Source organism: Syngnathus leptorhynchus, chromosome 15 (assembly GCF_054491065.1).
Source record: "Syngnathus leptorhynchus isolate UIUO chromosome 15, UIUO_Slep, whole genome shotgun sequence".
NCBI classification, from domain to species: Eukaryota; Metazoa; Chordata; class Actinopteri; order Syngnathiformes; family Syngnathidae; genus Syngnathus; species Syngnathus leptorhynchus.
In genome coordinates, this window is record NC_141209.1 from 8,391,530 (window position 1) to 8,407,250 (window position 15,721).

At 39.8% G+C, this 15,721-nt stretch overlaps 3 protein-coding genes across 5 annotated transcripts; all 3 read left to right on the forward strand.

The window, feature by feature from the left end:
* The first annotated feature begins 220 nt into the window (after nt 1-220).
* gale (UDP-galactose-4-epimerase) lies at nt 221-5,495 on the forward strand. Of its 2 annotated transcripts, none has more exons than XM_085932471.1 (11): nt 221-332; nt 991-1,114; nt 1,197-1,312; nt 1,882-1,995; nt 2,192-2,368; nt 2,442-2,555; nt 2,655-2,721; nt 3,325-3,410; nt 3,608-3,685; nt 3,806-3,920; nt 4,014-5,495. In XM_085932471.1, the coding sequence occupies exons 2-11, from the start codon at nt 994-996 to the stop codon at nt 4,076-4,078; spliced, it is 1,053 nt and encodes a 350-aa protein (XP_085788597.1). In that variant the 5' UTR covers nt 221-332; nt 991-993; the 3' UTR covers nt 4,079-5,495. The 2 variants fall into 2 exon arrangements, with proteins under 2 accessions (XP_085788597.1, XP_085788598.1); XM_085932472.1 differs by having other exon boundaries at nt 1,200-1,312.
* A 383-nt stretch (nt 5,496-5,878) lies between these two features.
* zbtb8a (zinc finger and BTB domain containing 8A) lies at nt 5,879-10,584 on the forward strand. The gene is made up of 4 exons (XM_085932470.1): nt 5,879-6,195; nt 7,642-8,513; nt 8,603-8,772; nt 9,519-10,584. Exons 1-4 carry the CDS (start codon nt 6,131-6,133, stop codon nt 9,831-9,833), a joined length of 1,422 nt encoding a protein of 473 aa, XP_085788596.1. The 5' UTR covers nt 5,879-6,130; the 3' UTR covers nt 9,834-10,584.
* Nucleotides 10,585-11,348: 764 nt separating this feature from the next.
* On the forward strand, nt 11,349-15,527 carry hmgcl (3-hydroxy-3-methylglutaryl-CoA lyase). Of its 2 annotated transcripts, none has more exons than XM_085931872.1 (9): nt 11,349-11,498; nt 12,238-12,321; nt 12,409-12,516; nt 12,647-12,742; nt 12,820-12,968; nt 13,029-13,092; nt 13,834-14,022; nt 14,383-14,508; nt 14,969-15,527. In XM_085931872.1, exons 1-9 carry the CDS (start codon nt 11,409-11,411, stop codon nt 15,068-15,070), a joined length of 1,008 nt encoding a protein of 335 aa, XP_085787998.1. In that variant the 5' UTR covers nt 11,349-11,408; the 3' UTR covers nt 15,071-15,527. The 2 variants fall into 2 exon arrangements, with proteins under 2 accessions (XP_085787998.1, XP_085787999.1); XM_085931873.1 differs by having other exon boundaries at nt 11,435-11,530.
* The last annotated feature ends 194 nt before the right edge of the window (nt 15,528-15,721 follow it).

Sequence of the window (15,721 nt, forward strand, 5' to 3'; positions counted from 1 at the left end):
TTCTGCAGATGAACCTTTCAGAATATAATTTTATTTTAGTATGTACAGAGTACATCACGACGTTATCAACTGTAGTAAAGGTTTTAAATACATAATTATATGAAATATCTATGTCTTTTTTTAAGCTGGTTTGAGTTTGATTTCATATTGTTGTGATTTTTAATCATTTTAAATTTTAGTTTGAAAACACATACACAGGAAGTTTTATTTAAATGGAGAACTTGACTCGTACACGTCATTGAGGAAGTAAAGGCTACTGCAGGAAAGGCACTTTAATACGTCTTCAATTCTACCCTCTCCTCTCATTTCACGATCACTGGAAAATAATCGAAGTGAGTATTTCCAACTCAAAAACAGCCTGGTGTCATTTTTGAGTGATTTGTTCGTGAACAATTTGTGACCGGTTGTAATTGCTCAGTCAGTTAATTTAGATTTAGTGTGTATGAAGAGGCGTATTTAAAACGTTTGTTGATTTATGTTATAATAAATTGAATTCTCCGCCCTCTCTCTCTCGGCCCCTCCTCACCCCTCATCCAAACTCTATTAACGCTGACCAAATTCTCGTGTCGAACTTAAGCCGTATCCAAACTCTGAATTGACCGCAATTCATTGTCAAACCTAACATTTTGAATGTAGTGCGAGAGTTTTACATCGATATCCGTCTCGCGGCAAAATCTCAACCACTTCCTGAAATAATCACGTGATACAGTCGTGGCAGCGAGGCCGAGACGTCATAATTTCTGGCTCCTCCTCTTAATAAAATCAGGGGGCTGCGTTTCACCTCCCTGGACTTGCACAGAATGAAAAATTGCACCGAATGAAAAAGCAAATGCAGTGCATGAGCACAACATTTCACAAAGTGTATATTGATGATCTAAAAATATCTATTTCTTTCTCACTGTCAATTTTGAAACTTAAGTGGTTTCTCTGAGCCACTTACCAAGCGTTTGATGATAATAATGATGCTGATATGCTGTCTTTGATATGCAGAGAATGGCAGAGAAGGTGCTGGTCACGGGCGGTGCAGGCTATATTGGGAGTCACTGCGTAGTGGAGCTTATTGAAGCTGGCTACCAACCCATTGTGGTTGACAATTGCAGCAATGCTGTAAAAGGTAAGCTGCTAAAGGCGTGTGTGTTTTTGTTTTTAGCCAGGTGTGGTCTTATTTGCTGATAATGCATGTGTTATGGATGGAGGAGAAATGGGTGTGCCGGAGAGTCTACATAGAATACAGAAGTTTCTGGACACCAGCATTGAGTTTCATGAACTTGACCTTCTGGACAAACCTGCCCTGGAAGGAGTTTTTAAAAAGGTTAGTACGTCCATACAACATGATGAATTCTGCAACTTAGCAAATAAACTCTTCATTGCTCCCACATTTACAAACACACATTATTAATTGCGACTACATCTTTGATACAGACCACTAAAAATAATGATACATTAATAAGATAATAAAATTGCACTGTGGATTTAAAGTTAGCACACGAGAGTTCTGTAGTTTCAGGTTTCAAGCTTTGCAGAGTTTGCATCTTTTTTCCAGTAACTCCTGTCACCAGTTGAAAAACATGCATGTTAGGCTCATTTAAAACTCTGCATTGCCCACAAAGGTGAATAGGCATTGTTGTTTGTTTATATGTGCCCAGCAATTGGCTGGCAATTAATTCTAGGGTGTTCCCTGGCTCTCACCCAAAAGTGAGTTTCATTTCCTGTAGTCTGCCATCAAAGCATAATCATTAAAATATTGTAATTATAACAAATTTAAAACACATTCCAAAGTCCTCTTGTTAGTTTTTTCCAGTGTATCTAAAATATTTTCCTGTGCAGAGTGCTCATTGTGATGTGGAGAGTTGATTCTTTGAAGTCTAACGTACCTCACAGCATTCTTTCAGCGCCGTGATGCACTTCGCTGGCCTGAAGGCCGTTGGAGAGTCTGTGCAGCAGCCGTTGCGCTACTTCAAGGTCAACCTTACCGCCTCCATGAACCTACTTGAGGTCAGTTTAACCCAACTCCATCTTCACTACGACTTGATCGCACTTTGTACAAGAGTTTGTTTGCTTCGGCCGTGTTTTATTTGAGCCTCGCTTGTTAAAATAAAGCAATTAAACTCTGCCTTTGTAGCTTGATTAATTGTATGCTTGCCAAGTCTCTGTCGTGTTGCCAGTGTGCCATAATTGTGTGCAATCGTAGGTGATGCAGACTTACGGGGTACACAATCTGGTGTTCAGTAGTTCGGCCACTGTGTACGGAGACCCTCAACGTCTGCCCATTGATGAGAAGCACCCTGTCGGAAACTGTTCCAATCCTTATGGCAAGACCAAGTTCTTCATTGAGGAGATGATCAAGGACCAATGCAAGGCTGACAAGGTACTGAGTCGGCGGGAGGGTCACGCACGCATAGAAAAAAAAGGTTCGTTTATTATGTGTTCTATGTGAGCAGAGTTGGAATGCAGTATTGCTGAGGTATTTCAACCCCATCGGTGCACATTCCTCTGGCCTTATTGGAGAGGACCCTCGGGGTATCCCCAATAATTTATTACCATACGTCGCTCAGGTACATGAATGCTGTGATGTTTTTTTTTTTGTTGTTTTTTTTTTAACTAGTTGCAAATAATGATGCATGTTTTTGCATCACTCCTTCTCTTCATAATAGGTGGCTGTTGGGAGAAGGAAGGTGCTCAGTGTATTTGGAAATGACTATGACACACCAGATGGGACAGGTATCAATTTTTGTTTAATTTTTTTTTTTTTTTAAGTCTAGTTTATGACAAGTTGCATATATACCGTTATTTCATTTAGAAAATGTGAGTGACTCCACACACGACATTGACTATATCAGCTAATTTTCTTTTTTTTTTTAAGAATTTTTCATATTCTCTTTTTAGATGTAATTTTGCCCCTTTCAATATGACTCAGCAGGGCAGTAGTTGTGCCCTCTATTGACGATTGACCCCGGGAAAAAATGTACGTTGTATAAAAAAAAACTATTGGCAGGCTTAACTGTTATCTGGTAACTCCATTCCAGTGGCAAACGGTTCTTGTTATTTCTGCTGAAGGGCATAAACTGGTGAATGTATCAGACAAAAACTCAACCCAACCAGTTGCTCCAGCATTTGTTAACAATGCGAGCGGAGTCCCTGGCAGGGAATGAATTTTTAAAAGATTATATTCACTGATCCTGACTTTGATAAGAAAAGAGGGGTGCTCAAATTTGGCCCAATTATTAGTTTGTGTCTACCCTGCTTTAGAATAATAATTTCATCACTCTTGAAAAATATTTCATCACTATTGAATCTAATATGGAATGTATTTTCTCTTTCAAGGTGTGAGAGATTATATTCATGTTGTTGATTTGGGAAAGGGGCACATAGCTGCGCTGAAGAAGCTGAAGGACAATTGTGGGTGCAAGGTAATAAAATGGGAAATACTGGAATTAAATATTAGTGTCTTGGATTTGACAAAACTCTCTCACCACCATGTAAAAAAAGGCATGTTCTCATTCAATGATTCAGTTAATGATGTTGTTGAGTATGTGTGTATGATATGCACTCGTACAGCGGGTAATGATTTTTTAATTTTTTTTTATTGATTGATTTTTGTCAACAGGTTTACAACCTCGGAACAGGAGTCGGGTACTCGGTGCTCCAGATGGTGGATGCCATGAAGAAGGCATCAGGGAAAGACGTAAGTCGCAGAGGAAGTCTTTCCTCTCCAAAATAAAGTCATCCTTTCAATTGATTTCAAATAAGAATAGGAACACGCCATTATTTAGTGAATCGAAGGTGCCATCTTGTTTTTCTGTAGATTCCTTATAAGATTGCTCCTCGTCGAGAAGGAGATGCAGCATGCTGTTACGCCGACCCTCGCTTGGCTGAGAAGGAACTCGGCTGGAAGGCTGACTTTGCACTGGAAAGAATGTGTAATGTTTTCCCACAACTTCTTCTCAAAAAAAAAAAAAAAGGCCAAAAGTATTGTGTATGAAGCTGATATTTTAATTTCTGTTTGCATGTAGGTGAGGATGTTTGGCGCTGGCAGTCGATGAATCCCACCGGATTTTCCAAAGAAGGAACTTTTTGACATTGTTTTTTTTTAACTTCTACTAAATCAAAGGGATTAACACGCAGGTTTTTTTTTCTTCATATTTCAAGTAATAATATTGAGGGGGGGGGGAATATGAATACTATATATAATTTACGTTTAACCCATTGGAAAGGGAACCTAAGAATGTGATGGCTGAAGTGGGTGTTTAAAATCCACCCTACATACCTCACTAAATTATGAATTAAAATGGGTATACTGTATCTGTATAATTAAATACACATTCAGACTTGCCTACTTGCTCAGTGGGCTAGTGGTAGAGTGTCCTCCCTGAGACTGGAAGGTTCTGGGTTCAATCCCCAGCCGGGACATACCAAAGACTATAATAATGTGGACCCATTGCCTCCCTGCTTGGCACTCAGCATTAAGGGTTGGAATTGGGGAGTTAGATCACCAAAATGATTCCCGAGCGCAGCACCGCTGCTGCTCACTGCTCCCCTCTCCCTCAGGGGTGGATCAAAATCACACGGGGATGGGTTAAATGCAGAGGACAAATTTCACCACACCCAGATGTGTGTGTGTGTGTGTGTGACGATCATTGGGACTTTAACTTATAATTGATATTTTCTAATAATCATCAAGGGTGTTAATTTAAAATTCCAAGTTTCGCTGTATATATGCAAAGTGATGACATCCCACCACTTTTAAGACATTGTTAGAAAATACAGACAATATTTTTAAAGCAGAGTAATGCCTCCACTTATGTATTTTACTTTTTGACCATGGTGACCTGCAGATTTTCTTCAAATCTGTTTCGTCCCAGCTGTGCTAAAGATTTGCATTGAAATAAATAGAGCCATTAAATTGACAGTCGCAGTAGAATACTAATGACTTTTAAACATTTTTATTTTTTATTTACTTTATTCCTGTGCCCCATTAGCCTGTGTTTGAATTAGATGTATGGTAGGAGGATAACTAAAAAAAAACAGCAAAAATTAAGGTACAGTCATGTTTGAACTACTTTTCAAACTCTGTTGCTTCAGACATGACACAATGAACAATCTCCAAAACTCTGGGGCGAGACACTACATAAAGTCATAAAGTTGACCCCATTTTGTTAAAAGAAGTTGGACACAATTATCTTTAGCTTAAAACAGGCCTACAACTGCCCACTGCATGAAAACTACACAACCGGGACGCTTAAAGTAAACGAACAATGTCATGTTGAAATTTGCACGTAATAACATCAAAAGTTTGAGAAGCTCCTAAATGATGGCCCTGTTAGTTTTCATGCTAAAGCCAGCCGGTGTGCTCGTCACCAGGCAGCACTGTTGAAAATATTGTCTGTGATTATTATTTTTCAGAAAGCTGGTGGAAAAATTTGTGACACACTTTATTTGATGTACAATAAATACTGCATCGTAACTTCATAATTTTATATTATGAAACTCCTCAATGGTTTAGAGTAATTTATTTAATGTCAATTAGTCAAACAGCTCTGTACAATATAATTGTTCATCACATGGTAAGTATAAGGAAAAAAAAAAAGGTTTCGGCCCCTACCCGGATGAAAAAAATATTCCACAACTTCAAGTTGTCAAGTATGTACATTATGGGTTTTATGTATGTTGCTTCCAAATTGTTTATTTTCTCTTTCTGTACTGATCTCCAAGCAATACTTGTGAAATAAACTTTATAGAGGTGCATTTCAGACATTTAGTATCATGTGGATGTATTTAAGGCTGCTTAATAGACCCTGAAAGGCAAATCCTTGAACGTGAATGTTGAATTGTGTAGTCTTCCTCTGAATATCAACTTTCACGGGTCACTACGGCAGATTTAGGAGACTTATTATTTTGACTTTTTAAAAGTATTTCATCTTGACACGAATAACCACATTCAAAAGCATCTCCTAAGCATGGAGCTGGAGCTTTAAATGGCTCCTTGAACCCTCGGGCACCCAGTTAATAAAACACCCACGTCAGCACAACGCTTCAGTCTCTCTCGCCGGGTTTCGGTCTTTAGGGCTGAGCAGGAAGTGGCTGACTGTGGACCCTGATCGCGAGAAAAAGGCCAAAGAAAAGCCAAAAAATGGATATTGTGACCGACGAGGGGGAGAACAGCCTCTTTCGGGCGTCGGGTGAATCCAACCACCAGTAAGTATCGATGGGTTTTTATCACGGGTATCATGGCGAGGGGCGTAAGCGGGTCCTGTCGAATGCTCGCGCCGGGAGAGAGTCGCTGCATTCGGGTAAGCGAGGCAAATCCTCCCCGCTGCTCGCTTGTGCTCCGGACCTCCGGCAAGAAGTGTGCGAGGGCGGGGTGGAGGGGGGGGGGGGGGTCCACTTGAATAAAACGGGCGTTTCCCCCGTATAACCCGTAAACGAATTTCCCTAGAATAGTTATATACTAACAAAAGCCAGTACTGGGTTTTATTGAGAGGGGGTTTTTTTTCCATTGTGTGCTGGTCGCAGCCTGAAGTGGGCGTCGCTCCAGGACACTGGGCTGCTCTGGCGCGGCGCTGCCCGCTTTACCCTCGTAGGACTACCGCACTCTCACGACGCTCTGCAGCTTCGCAAGCCTTAAATCGCTCCGATTTAATACATGCACATACTTTTATATTGCATTCCATCGTGAAAAGATTTAGGACATCGTGGTTTTGCGGGCGGGTGGGTTTTGTCGGGCGATGCAGCCTGTTAGGCTTGATCGCATAATTAAAAATGTGTGTCGTAGTCGACATGAGGATGAGGAAAATGGGTTACTGCCCCCCCCACCCAAAAAAAAGGCTATGACTGTGGTTTAGTGTATTTAAAGCTACTGCCGCTACAACAATGTTAGAATCCCTCTTTTTGTTCTCGAGTGCGGTTGTAGCTTCAGATATTAGACTTGCTATGCGCTTCCATTAAGGGTGATTACAGGGATTTGTCACCCGAAGCTCTCTGCCTGGTGTCGGGTGTAGCCCAGTTGTTGACGAAGTTTGATTGAAGGCAAGCTTAACCAATAGTAGTCCAGAGTTTGAGTGAGTGGGCGGAGCGTCTGCAGTGGGGTACTTGTGCAGATAACAGCATCGTTTAGGTTCAAGAAGGTAAGTGCTCTCCCTTTATTTAAGAGTAGGTGGCTTGATTGACACTTTAAAAAAAAAAAAGATTGATTTGCTTCCTTTTCCGGATCACATGGTTTGCTATCTCAAAGCAGCATATATGCTTTACGATTTTTAAAATATGAGAGATCTATATCTAAAAAAAAAAAGACATGTTTATGATAAATGGTGTAGGCCTACTCAAGATAACCTACACATCAAATAACACAATGAATCTCCTTCTACAAAGATTTAAGCCGGCTGGAGAATATTAGGAGAAGAAATTTAGGAAGATTAGTTGATTGTTGTTCATCTGGATTGAACAGGAGTCAAGTTAAAAAAAAAATCCCAATCTTAAAATAAAAAAAGATATATCTTCACAATAATACATGTACTTGAGGTGAAAATGATAGTCATGAGATCCGAGACTATATGATGATCCGATACTATTTTCGCTCAGTCAACTGCAAATGCTCATTTAGCTAATAAGATTGAAACTGACACACACCACTGTGTCCGCCAGGCAGCCTCAGCGATGGTTCAACACGGCCGACATCACAGCGGCTCACCAAACCAACCTCCTGAAGCAGCTCAACCAGCAGAGACGTCAGGAACTCTTTTGTGACTTCAGTGTACTGGTGGAGGGCCACCTCTTCAGGGCCCACCGCAACGTCCTGTGCGCCAGCAGCGGCTACTTCCGCATGCTGCTGACTCAGGGACTCGATGGGATGTCGGAATCCGCTACTGCCACTTTTGACTCTTTCAGCCCTGAGATCTTCACAGTCATCCTGGATTTCATCTATTCGGGCCAGCTGGACCTCTCCAGTCAAAATGTGATTGAAGTGATGTCCGCTGCCAGTTACTTGCAGATGAACAATGTCATCAACTACTGCAAGAATTTCATCAAATCTTCTTTGGACATCAGCGTGAAAGATGAAGACAGCGATCGTTGTCACAGTTTGTCGGAGACCTGCAGCTTCACCAGTGGAGCCGGAGAGGAGACAGCAGAACAGCAGCAGCAACAGCGAGATCAACGTTCTGAAAGTCCACCACCTGCACTTTGGACCAGGGACAGCTCCAGATCCCAGTCAAGCTTCATGAGCAAAGATTTGGAGAAGGACATTTTGGGTCCAGCATTGAAGACGGAGCCAAGTAGTCCTGCTAATGACATTAGTACGGACTATGAGGACCCCCAGGACCCTTTGTATACATTGCCAGTGCCAGAACGCCGGCGTGGCAGAGGTGCAAATAAGAGAAAGGCGAGCAACAGCACCCATTCTAACCACCATCATGACCCAGACATCCAAGAGGCCAGCGCACTAAAGGCAGAGAAGGCTGATGAGCTTTATGCCAACTTACCACAAATTGTGGGTGTTGTTGGAAACTTCGAAACCGGTAAGCACAAAGCAGCAGGAGTAATGAGACCGAAACCAACGTGGTAAAAAAAAATATTGACTGCGACGGCTTCTTCTTCTGCTTTACAGAATCCAATTCCGCCATGCGCTTCAAATGCCCTTTCTGTACACATACGGTGAAAAGAAAGGCGGACCTCAAGCGTCATTTGCGCTGTCACACTGGCGAGAGACCGTATCCGTGTCAGGCCTGCAGTAAGCGATTTACTCGCCTGGAGCATCTCCGCAGCCACTTTGAGACGGTACAATTCAGGAGTATTCTTTTGCTTTTTGGCAAATCTATCAGGAAACTGCACCATTACCACCAGTAGGATTTTTTTTTTTGCATGGCTTCCATTTTTATCAGGAGGATCGACAACAAGATTTTGGATCTGTGGGAATGATTCATTCAGATTGTTAGGTCAGGAGCAAGTATAATTCCATGTATCATACTCATTCCATATATCAGTATCAGATCAATACTGGCCTGATTTTAAAGTATTGAGTACTGGCGGAGGCTGCAGACACCGATACCCGAAGGAGTATATAGCTATTTTCAGCATTAAAAAGTTCATATTTTGTAACTTCATTCCTTTTCATCTTCAATTAATACCTTTAAAAAAAAAATGCATTTGTTGACTGAAGATGACATCGCATGTACTCGGGGCTCAGGTAACAACCAATCACTGTTTAGCTTGTGAATTTCGCATGTTCAAACCAAGAAAACTGGTGAGCTGTGATTGGTCTGTGCTCTGAACAATTGTTGAGACACAAATGAATAGGTTGGGTCTCAGGAATATGGGTGAATCATCATCGGCGTCTCAATTTTTCAATAAATCAAAATAAATCCAATTTGATACATCAAAGGTACTCGAGGTATCATTAGCATCGGTGAATGCTGAAAGGCTGAAGTGGTATTGCATGTCGTATGTCGTTTGTAAACACAATAGCTAATAGAGTACACCAAATCAAATGACAATACTCTGTGATCTGTGTTACGTGTTGTCAGATTCATCAAGCCAGGAAGCTGGTGTGCAGGAGGTGTAAGTGTCCGGTGACTGAAGACTCTGGCCAAGTGGTGTGTGAGGGCACACGGCGTTACCGCATGTGCCCGCTGTGCGTCCACGAAGTGGGCCGCGATACAATGCCCATGGACAGTCTAGAAGGAAGCAATGAGGAGCCGGCTCTTTTACTAGGTGTGGACGGTGAGGAGGAGCAGAGTAATAGGGCCTGGATGGCAAATGATGACGACGACTTGGCCGAAGATTCCGGGGCTGACCTCATCATTCAACAAGTGGATGACAGCGATGAGGAGCTGCAGTGACATGTGACCAAAGTGTGTGTGTGTGTGCGTATTCATGCATGTGTAAATATTGGCTGTGGGGCAACATATTAAAGTCATGCCTGAGAATGTAGTGTGATCTGATTAGAAACATGACAAGAAATGTCAAATGATGCATCTGGTGTGAATGGCCACTTCAACCAGAGTATAAACAACTCGCTAAGAATTGTCAAAATTGGATGCAGCTTTTCCGGAAAGATTGAGTTGTTTGATATTCGTCTATGTTAAGACAAGGGTAATTTTTTAGTAAAAAGTGCTGGCCACTTGTCACGTTGCTAATCCAATGATTTGTGCGTGTGTACATACATTTATTATGATACGCTGTATTATTCTTTTACTGTCATATAACTGGCTGATCAATTATTTCAGAGATATTTTTACTTTTGTGGCAAGCTCATTGAGTACATGTATATGCAGTATCTAAAGCATGCATCTTTAGTTTTTCTTTTGTAGTGTTTCAATGATAAACTCTTAGCTTTATATACAATTTTTTGCATAAATGGAAGAAGTTTTTTTTTTTACTTTTGAAGACATTCAGCTCTGATAAGAAGAGAAATTGGTTGTTGATTGAACCTGAAAAGGTAGAGAGAACTTATTTAATGAGGAGTGAATGATATGGAAGTGTTCTGTTCCTTTTATCATTGAAAAGCTACCTTATATGTAATGACAGTAAGCCAATTCAAAGTTGTTGTTTTTTGTTTGTGTTTTTCAACTTTGGGACTCATTAAAGATATTTTTGTAGACTTTTCTTGACTGGACATTATATTCCAAAATCAATAAAGTTCCAACTCAGTTAACCTTTCAATTAAATGAACAACTTTCAATTTAATACTTTTCAAAATACATTTTAACTGTACGAATTGTATTAAGCCACGTCAAGGACGTTAATTTGGATATAACCTATTTTTAAAAAAAACTCTCAAAGGACTCCACAGGTTCACAATTGATAACGATGAGTGTCAACCATTTAAATCAGGGGTCTCTGAACTTTTTGCAAAGGTATTTGGTTAGATGAAAATGTATAGGGGCCAACCTTTTGGACTGACATTCCTCGAACCATTACCATTGTATATTAATTTGAAAATACGTATGTAACTATATTCTGTGCTGTCTGCAGGTTGATATTGCAAATGAGAATCTATTGTCAATTCCATTAGCGGGATAGATAGGAAGATTAAATTAATAATAAAATAAAGATAGGTTGATATTGCGAATGTCACTCTATTGTCAATTGGATTCCCAGAATAGTTGAAGATAAAAATAATAAATTAAATACAAATGAACGATTTTATGAACGTTGAATGAATTTTTTATTACATGTATTGAGTTAGTTTTATTATTGTATTAATAACAACGTTGATATTGGTGTTTCGACTGCAGTAAACGGGCCAGATTGTATTATGCCAATTTCAAACGGACACGTGTGTGCGTGAACTGGGAAGGGATAGGGGAGAACGCGCTCCCAACTTGTGGCCGCTAGAGAGCGCTGAGGTGCCGCCCAGCAGGTCAAGCAAGAATTTCAGCAGAAGAAGTCAGACCGGGGTATACCGGACCAACATGGCGGCCGTGTGGAGGCTTGTAAACAGAAGTGCCTTAAGCTCAGCTGCAATCGGACAACAGTACCTGCCGTTCAGCTCCACCGTGAAGGTTAGGGCACTTTGATGTGTGTGGATTTTAAGGTCAAGCACTTTTCAGAGATTGTCTTTAAATGGCTTCGTTTGAGATTCATTTTGTTCCCCCCCACACTCTGAAAAGAAAGGAACATTCCCTAAAATAAAGTAGCACTTGGCATTTTGATATAAACCCCAGAACTACATCTGAATGTATACCGCAGTATAAAGACACATACTTGAAATGAAAACTATTTTTTTCTCTGAATTTAGTCGGACTGGGATGTTTCTAAATGTAAATTGTAAATGTTGCTATCGTCCAAAACAGTTAAAATCAAGTGAAAATCTGCTAAATTATAATTATTTCATGTTTACCAGCGTTACCTACTAGGATGGTCCTGCAAATATTGATAAATGTATGTGTACCAGTACAGTAATATTTGTCTCCCCATTGATGATATTGCCCTACTGTGTATATCTTCACCAAATTTGTTCAAAAAGTTGCTTTTTAAAAAAAAAAAAAAAAAAAATATATATATATATATATATATATATATATATATATATATATATATATATATATATATATATATATATATAAACAAATAAATGTTCTTCTGTTCAATGGCAAACTGTACAACAAACCTGTTAACAAAATAACGTCTTTCTGCAGATATTAACTGTGTGTAAAATTTTCAGAAATTATAATAGATGAAGGGAGAAAGTCTTGCTTTTTACATAGAATGACCTTGACCAGGCTCTTTCTTTATGTGTAGGCTGGTGTAAGAGCAGGTTACACCTTGCCAGAGAGAGTGAAAATAGTGGAGGTGGGACCCAGAGATGGCCTTCAAAATGAAAAGGTGCTATATTATGATTTGAATATATTTTAGTTTCAAATCTTTTTCAAATTGTAAAAACTGTAACACATTTACCACGTTCTTTGTCAGACTATTGTGCCAACAGAGACCAAAATCCATTTGATAGACATGTTGTCAGAATCAGGACTATCAGTAGTCGAAGCTACCAGCTTTGTATCGCCCAAATGGGTTCCACAAGTAAGTCTGTGTCCGACAGTACGTCACATGCTAAACCCGCCCTGCATATGCAAATAGCACCACTGAAACCGCAAAACTACCCAGGAGCATTTGCACACTTTGCTATCAGTATTACTGTTCCCTGTTACAGATGGCAGACCAAGTGGAAGTGATGAAAGGGATCTGTAGGAAACCTGGGGTGTCTTATCCAGTCCTCACTCCAAACCTCAAAGGATTCCAGGCTGCTGTGGGTATCGAGCACACCTTGTCCTTTGCCATATTTAGAACTTATGATGGCGTTTCCCTACTCCGACATCATCACAGGTGAAGGCCGGCGCCTCTGAGGTCGCCATATTTGGTGCTGCATCTGAGCTGTTCAGTAAAAAGAATATCAACTGCTCAGTGGATGAAAGTTTACTGCGCTTTGACGAGGTTGTAAAAGCGGCTAAAGAGGCCGGCGTGCCTGTTAGAGGGTAAGCTAACCGGTAGCTTCAAACTTTTGCTGATTAATCATCCTTTTGTCGTCCCTACAGCTATGTGTCTTGTGTTCTTGGCTGCCCATACGAAGGCAAGGTTCCTCCTGAAAAAGTTGCACATGTAAGTTCTCACTTAAATTCATCAACCAGTGCTTAAGGAGATTACTGTAGTTATTCACAGCAGTTACATTTATTATTTGGTCTAAAATTGATTTGTTCATCATGTCCATTGAATACCTTTAAAAACACATTTGCCACTTGCTGTCAACTGAAAATGACATCACATGTGCTCAGGGAACAACCAATCACGACTCAGCTTGCGAACGTCACATGACCAAACCTCCGGGCAACTCTAGTCATTTTCAGTCAACATTAAATACCAAATTCCCTTTTAAAGTTATTGATTGGATATGAAAAATGAAGTTATCAAATTGATTACTGACAAAAATGACATTTTATTCCTTTTAAGGCTAAATAAGTATCTTGTTAACAAGCCTTAAACTACAAGTCCATTTTTCTATACTGTCATTATGACAATGATGGGGTGCAAACACAATGTTAGAATAGTAGACATTTCAATTCTCTAAGCCAAAATTCCCCAAGAATAAAATCATTTGAGAACTATCTGCGTGCAATCCATGCAACAATGCTTCAACATTCTTTTTTAGTTTCACTTGAGGAGTTGAACCAGTTAGTCAACTAGTCCACAAGTTGACTTTACAACTATGTCTTGAAATTAAGATAAATATTTACTTTTCTGCCATCGACTCCAATGCTCTGTGGGACAGCAAAATGTACATCTAACAAAGGAACACAGCATAGATAAGACTACTGGCTCCTACAGTTACAGGTGTCTTTGCAGGTGGCAAAACGTCTGTACTCCATGGGCTGCTATGAGATATCCCTGGGTGACACAATTGGAGTGGGCACTCCAGGCAGCATGCAGGAAATGTTGGCAGCGGTGAGCCGCGACGTGCCAGTCAAGGCCTTGGCCGTGCACTGTCACGACACGTACGGGCAGGCCCTGGCAAATATCCTTGTAGCTTTGCAGGTTTGTTGTTTCAATGTTTTCTTTCGTGCACACTGTTCTCCCAATAGGTGGCTTACTCCCAGTTGAAATTGAATCAAAAACGGACATAAAAGACTTTTGTATATTCAAATTAGCCTGAATATCCAGTCTGCCCACTTCTAAATGTTAATAATGTATTTCTTCCAATGACATACTATTAAAACTATAAATGAGTGATGAAAAATCTGCGATATACAGTAGTAGGGCGAAACAATAACCTACCACGCTGCAATATTGTGGTAATACTCGTAATTTTACCACGGACACACAGATGTACCTAATGTGAGTTGTTTGTATGTTTTTTTGTGGGTGTTGCTTGTCATGACCATCTTTTACCTCTAGATGGGAGTGAGCGTGGTAGACTCTTCCGTTTCCGGGCTAGGTGGTTGCCCTTATGCACAGGGTGCTTCTGGAAACGTTGCCACAGAAGATGTTGTCTACATGCTTCATGGACTTGGGATTCAAACTGTTAGTATTGGTGTCTGTTTGGGGTAACTCAAATTATCTGAAATTTTAATGAGATTTGAAAAGATTACCGGGGGGGGGAAAAGTTGTATGTCTTTTTCTTTTTATCAGGTGAATAAAGCCATTTTGAAGCATTGAAAAGGTTTTATGTTAGAATATAAAAGTCTGAAAAAACACCTGCTTAGAAGCAGATTTGGACAGGGCACAAAAAAACAGCTGTCACGGGTGGTTAGCATATTGAACAATTGTGAGGTTTTGTGAACTCAAACTATTTGTTTAAATGTTGAAATTTTGATGACAAATGTAGGATTATCGTATTCAATTTTGATTGCCAAGGAAATGTAGTTACTCAAATTATTAATTCATTTCAAACTATCAAATACGTTTTACCAGATAATCATTATCCTAATTGTCACTTGCAGCCATCTTTATTCTTGTAATAAAAATCCTCTCTTCTTCCCAGGGAGTGGACCTCGCCAAGCTGATGGACGCAGGAGCTTTTATTTGTCGAAGCCTTAATAAGAAAAGTAGTTCTAAAGTGGCTCAGGCAACCTGCAAACTGTAGGAACATTTTTAGTCATGAGAATTTCATCAGCACATACACATACCCGAAACTGTTCTTATGCTCCTACATTTTTTTTTCCTGCTATGTCATCTATCAGTTATGAGAATGTCCCTTTTGATATTTGCATAATGTTAATGCGTCAGAAATATTCACCTCAGTCATTTGAATTTCTTTGTATGACGGCATTGTTTGGACGGTGCCTTAAATAGAGCCAGTCTAGTTACTTTCAAACAAGGCAAAAAGCTGTTGAACTAAATCTCTGAGTGAAAATATGTGATGGATCAACTCACTGTTGTTGAAATGTTGTGTTGGTCCTGAAATCTCTATTTCTATTACTCCCACTCATTCTTGAAAGAAATTAGTAATTGTATTTTTTCATGCAAAATTAAAGTGTAATGTGTTATTTATTTTGTCAAATGCTGTACATATCAAACTTGAATGACAGAAATAAACACTTTGGTCCATTCAAACGTTTTTCAGTAAGTTTTTCATGCATTATAAACACAAGTTTAGATCATTTGGAATATTTAAGAACTATATTGAAGGTATTTCTTTATTAAATATTTAAGGATATTGTTTTTTAAGATACTATTGTTGTTGTTGTCTTTGTAACACTCCAATCGTTTTGTTTGTTCAGAAAGTAGTTTAGTC